Source organism: Solanum dulcamara, chromosome 9 (assembly GCF_947179165.1).
Source record: "Solanum dulcamara chromosome 9, daSolDulc1.2, whole genome shotgun sequence".
Lineage (NCBI taxonomy): Eukaryota > Viridiplantae > Streptophyta > Magnoliopsida > Solanales > Solanaceae > Solanum > Solanum dulcamara.
Window position 1 is genome coordinate 3,332,559 of NC_077245.1, and position 6,117 is coordinate 3,338,675.

Consider the following 6,117-nt stretch of genomic DNA (forward strand, 5'->3'; position numbering starts at 1 on the left):
AATTTTTTTAAAATATTTTATTTCATTATTAGACCAATTTAATTCAGTATGATTCAATGTTTTAAAGTTTGGTTTTGGTGTGGTAGTAAATCAGTAACTATAGTTTATTTAATTTTAGCTAATATATACTCGTATAATAGAGTATTAAGACTTCGATAATTCAAAAAAAGATCTCAATTGTATCATACTAACACATTATACATGTAGAAATATATATATTTAAAAGAAAGTACAAACAACTCATTTTCTTAATCAATTCTATTCAATATACATTTCAACAAAATAGAGTAGTCAAAGTTTCAATTTCTAAACATATAGTTTATACTAATATGAGGTTGCATATATGTTAGTATTTTAATAATATATATATATATATATATATATATATATATATATATATATATATATATATATTATTTATATAACTATTACTTTAGTATGATATTCGGTATTTTGATATATTAATTCTAAATACCAAATATCATTTTGAATACCAGAAAAATTAAAAAATATATCATATACCATATCAAATATCATAATACCAAAATCATAATATCAAAAATTTTGATTTGATATGATAATTCGATATATATCATATGATGTCCATCCCCATTGGAACGTCATGACAATAATATCATAATAGATATGTTTACCAACAAGAGAAAGCGAAACTGATCTACTCAAGAGACAAAACACACTATGATGATTGGTGAAGGAATAAATAATCCGACATATTTTTAAATATTAAAAAAAATAACCCTGTAATTTTTTGATATCTTTTATGTTTAGTTACTTATCAAAAAAAATTCTTGAAAAAATATATTAAAAAAATAGCAAGGATTTGCATATTGCACGATATTGAAGAAAAAGAGTTTCATATTAGGTATTAAATTTGGTTTCATTTTTAAAAGAAAAAGAAAAATTACAAAGTTTTTTTTAATGTCTTAATTTAATAAGTCAGTAAACTTTGTCGTAGCATTTTCATTTTGGACTAGTTATTTAGTTTATTTTTTTGGCCTAGACATAATTAATTCATTAGTAGTAATTCATTAGTAGAATGTTTGCCATGTGACAGTTAATTAACCTCACATGCCTTATCTCTTTGATAAAACTTCTTCTCAAAATACATAATTCATTTATATATATAGACATACAATTTTCGTAATCTGGTTGTAGGTCCTCTTCTTTCAAAGCTGCGATCTGGCTTCTTTACCTAGTGTTTGTTTGGTAACATTTTCTTTCTCACTCATTTTCTTATGACTTTAGTTAATTATTAAATATTTCGGTCCGTCGTTACTTTTGTTTATTTATTTTTCTAGTTGATTTTCCGTATGATCAAAGGTAACTCAACTATTAATTATTCTATTAGAAAGTTATTTTCTTTATTGAACAAAAAATCAAAATCAAGAAGTAATTTATTATTAGTTGAGGGATCATCTGATAAATGAATCGTTCGTTTCCAAGTATTGGATTGAATAATTGTTACCTCGACTATTCTCCATGGTTGTTCATCTCAAAATTTGGTTTGACATACAAAGAAGGTGAGATTGAATTATCGTCAGAGAAAATTAAAAGATTGAATTGGAACATAGCTAGGAAGGGTTTTGAAAAATTCATGTTGTTAGAATAAGAGATGGGATGTGAGGTGCTTGCGCGCTCAATAATTTGCGCTTAAACATGATTTTATCAAGTTTTTGAACGGACTGCTCCTATTTTCGGGTGGTGTTTAGTTTTTGCCTATATATGATTATGTAATAGGAAAGAAGGATTAATTAGAGTTAAGTGGCATAAAGTAGGAATAAGAAAGATGAAGAGGAAAATTGCTTCAAGTATTATTAAGTAGCGTTAGGTAAGAGCAGGATTAAATAGAAGACTGGTTAGAGTAGCGTGGGATTAATTACATAGATTTAACACATTAAAAAAACACATTATTATTTCCTATTTTACCCTTACGTGAATTGCTTCGTCTTCTCTTTGACTTGACTACTGGCAATGGTGAAATACTACAGAAGCAACACACAAATTGAGGAAAACTAGCAAAGGTGGTCAATTGAGGAAAAACCAGCAAAGCATTTTTCCAAATGGATTTCTTTCTTGCCATTACTTATGCTACTACAGTTATTATTTTTCTCTACTTCATTTACATGCTTTTGGAGGGGATTTTCAGTAATAAAAAAGGCAATGTTAACAACAGAACGCCCCCAAAAGTTGCTGGTGCGTGGCCTGTCATTGGCCATCTTCACCTCTTCAGTGGATCTAATCAGCCTCACAAAACTTTTGGGCTCATGGCAGACAAATATGGGCCAATTTTCACAGTAAAATTTGGAGTCCATCAAGTTTTGGTGGTGAACGATAGTAAGATAGCCCAAGATTGCTTAACCACTAACGACAAGGCCTTGGCGAGCCGACCTAAGTCGTTGGCAGTAGAGCTGTTGGCCTACAACTATGCTGTTTTTGGGCTTGGCCCATACGGACCGTATTGGCGAGAACTGAAAAAAATAGTCGTACTCGAATTACTCTCCAATCATCGCGTACAAATGTTTAGACACATTCGAGAATTCCAAGTGAAAACAACTATCAAAACAACGTACGAAAAGTGGTCGAAGGAAAAGATGAACGATTCTTCAAATTTCGTCAAAATAGAAATGAAAGAGTGGTTTGAGAACTTGACTATGACCATTATTGTACGAATGCTTTTCGGAAAAGAACTTGAGGTACAAGATGGAAAGAGAGCAAGAAAAGCAATGACAAACTTTTTCAAGTTACTTGGTGCATTTGTTGTAGCTGATTATATACCATCACTAAGATGCTTAGATATAGGAGGATATGAGAAGGAAATGAAGGAGAATGCCAAGGAAATAGATTATATTCTTGAAAAATGGCTAGTGGAACATAAGAAAAAGACAAGTTGTGGAGAAAAGAAATGTGAGGATGAGAAAGATTTTATGGATATAATGTTGTCCCTTTTTGAAGATGCTATGGATGAAGATCTTGCTGCTTTTGATGCTGACACCATTATCAAATCTACATGCTTGGTAAGTCTAATTTTTTAATCCACTCCTTCTACTTTGCATTTTATTTGTGTGGTTATAAAAATTTGTCAATTAGTACCGGTAAAATGATGATTTTGAGTTAACCGTTTGAATATAGAAATTATTTATATATTTTTTAGAATACTTTTTTACTTTATTTCGAAATAAATGTTCCGTTATAAAATTTTCAAATCCAATTTAGACTTGGATAGAAAAATTTGGAAAAGTGCTCCAACTCTATTTTCAATTTTATCTTTATAAATTTCAAATAAAGTGATTTCTTCTCTTATTTGCTACAGATATTACTAACACAACTCATTCTTTAACTCTATCTTCATAAATTTCAAATAAAACAAAAAATATTTAGAATCTATAACCAAATGCCTATTATTTCCAAACTTAAGAAGGGTCTTTTTCTTTTTCTCTCTAATAAATTAAAAAGAAAACGCATAACTTAGAACAAATTAAAGTAAGTGACCTTTTTAATCCGACTATATCCAAGTAATATCGTCCTGACTCCTGAGTGGTAACTGATAAGTTTATAATATGTATATGCTTTTGGTAATAATATGTTACATTAAGATTTAGTACTTCTATCTTTTCCTTTTTATTTTACATATATTATATACTATATCTAAAGCTTACTCTTTCATTTATACAGGTCATTATATAATTTATTAATTTTTTTCTCCTTTTCTCTCTTTTCGGTTTTCCTATTTTGGAAGTCTATGTTAGCAGGAGGATCTGACACCATAGTTGTATCACTAACATGGACTCTGTCTTTGTTACTCAACAACCCTCAAGTAATGGAAAAGGCCCAAGAAGAACTGGACATTCAAGTTGGAAGAAATACACTTGTTGACGAGTCACATATAAATAACTTGGTCTTTCTTCAAGCCATTACTAAAGAATCGTTACGTTTATATCCACCTGGACCACTCTTAGCCCCTCATGAATCCTTGGAAGATTGCACCATTGGTGGCTATAATATCCCAAAAGGTACTCGAGTACTATTCAACTTGTGGAAGATTCAACGGGATTCGATCATTTGGTCAGAACCTGATTTATTCAAGCCAGAGAGGTTCTTGACAACTCATAAAGATTTAGATGTTAAAGGAAATCATTTTGAATTGATTCCATTTGGTGCCGGAAGAAGGATTTGCCCTGGAATTTCCTCAACACTTGTGTTATTGCACTTAACTTTAGCTAACCTGCTACATTCATTTAAAATTACAAGGCCATCTGATGAACCAATTGACATGACTGCGAGTTTTGCGACGAAAGCTACACCACTCGAGGTTCTTGTTGCTCCAAGATTATCCCTAGATTTGTACTACTAAATATAAACCCCATATTAGTAAACTCTAAATAAAAGAAAATGTCATTTTACAATAATTGAAGTGCACACTTGTAATTTATTGAATGATTCAAGTCATGAAAGTTATTCATCAAAATACTTTTTTGTTATACAAGTGGACACAAGTGGTGGCTGTCCATTTTTCTTTTCTACCCATCATTTGTTGTTTTCTTACTTTTTCCTATAACTTATTTTGTTATTTTAACTCCCTTCCTTTCCCCGGCTATAAATAGCCTATAGGTCGTGATATTAAGAGATACAGATATTAAAAGAATTCTCTCCTTTTCGCTTACTCCCTTTTTTCTATTTTGCTAAGTTAGTTTATTTTATAATATGTTATCAGCATGAAACTCTAATTTTATTTTTCAAAAAATTAACTTCTATATCAGGTATATCTACTGAAGAAATTTAATTTTAGTTGTCTTTGTTATTTTTAAATTAATTTTCATCATGTCAAACTTATTTTTATGGGTACTTAATGCTGAAATCCACCTTACCACTAAGGGTCTTGGTGATACTATAATCGAAGGAAATAAAACATCAAGTCAGAATAAAGCGAAGGCTATATTTTTCTTCGTCATCATCTAGATGAAAGCCTGAAGGATTGAATACTTGATAGTAAAAGATCCACTTGAATTGTGGAAAGATTTAAAAGGGTGGTATGACCACCTCAGGACAACGGTATTGCCAAGGTCTCGTTATGAGTGGATGCACTTACGGTTTCAAGATTTTAAAACTATAATTGAGTATAATTCTGCTGTATTTAGAATAACTTCCCAATTAAAATTATGTGGAAAAACTATAAATGATAAGGACATGTTAGAGAAGACACTAACTACTTTTCATGCCTCTAATGTGATATTACAACAGCAATACCGTGAAAAAGGTTTTCAGAAATACTCTGAATTGATCTCATGCCTTATGGTGGCTAAGCAACATAATGCTCTTTTAATAAAAAATATGAAGCCCGTCTCAGTGGAACTGCCCCGTTACTGAAAGCAAATGTGGTAGAAGCACATGGCCAGTCTGAAAGAAGACAAAATAAAAATCAAGGTCACAATAATGTGCGTGAACGTGGCAATGGAAGAAGACGATATAATAATCGTCGTGGTAGTGGTCAACATAAAAGGGAGAACAATATGAGTTTTCAAAGTGGCCCTTCAAGAAGTAACTGGCATCGTCGTGGCATGAAAGGCTACTGAAAAAATGAATATCGGACGCTTGAGCATTCTGTAAGGCTTTATCAAAATTTCTTCAAAAGAAAGACAAATAGAGGTGGTGCCTTCTTCTAATGCTCGGATAGAGTCATACTTGGCGTTTAAAAATAATGTTCAGACAAGACCTTCGCATAATGACAATATTGAAGCAAATCTAGCTTTGGAGGATAACGATTGTAATGACATCAATGATATTACTCATTTGGAGGTTGGAGACTTTTTTAGGGATTACAATTGATGTTTAATTTCACTATATGATTTACAATATGTTGTCCTTTTTATATACTTTTGATTATCATATTTTTACGTTTATCTATTTAAAAAAGAGAAGAAAAAAGGACTTATATTTTTCTAGTAATATTGTTACTTATTTTATCTCTTATAATGTATTTTTATTTTATGAAGATAAATAAATTTCTCAGTCTTCAATTGGATCCAAGATAAGTAATGGAGATATGTGCCTTTTGGATAGTGCCACAACTCATACGATATGAAAAAGAAAAGAAATATT

The 6,117-nt window shown here is 30.7% G+C and overlaps 1 protein-coding gene across 2 annotated transcripts; it reads left to right on the forward strand.

Moving 5' to 3' along the window:
- The first annotated feature begins 1,156 nt into the window (after positions 1-1,156).
- Positions 1,157-4,541, forward strand: LOC129904499 (cytochrome P450 82A3-like). Of its 2 annotated transcripts, XM_055980066.1 has the most exons (3): positions 1,157-1,227; positions 2,010-3,035; positions 3,758-4,541. In XM_055980066.1, the coding sequence occupies exons 2-3, from the start codon at positions 2,082-2,084 to the stop codon at positions 4,370-4,372; spliced, it is 1,569 nt and encodes a 522-aa protein (XP_055836041.1). In that variant the 5' UTR covers positions 1,157-1,227; positions 2,010-2,081; the 3' UTR covers positions 4,373-4,541. The 2 variants fall into 2 exon arrangements, with proteins under 2 accessions (XP_055836041.1, XP_055836040.1); XM_055980065.1 differs by lacking the exon at positions 1,157-1,227 and having other exon boundaries at positions 1,503-3,035.
- Positions 4,542-6,117: the final 1,576 nt, after the last annotated feature.

What these genes read in the sequence shown, in the direction of transcription:
- LOC129904499 (XM_055980066.1), top strand. Translation starts at nt 2,082, where the DNA reads ATGGATTTCTTTCTTGCCATTACTTATGCTACTACAGTTATTATTTTT. An exon ending in TTATCAAATCTACATGCTTG is followed by an intron (nt 3,036 to 3,757) that starts GTAAGTCTAATT and finishes CTATTTTGGAAG; the next exon opens with TCTATGTTAGCAGGAGGATC.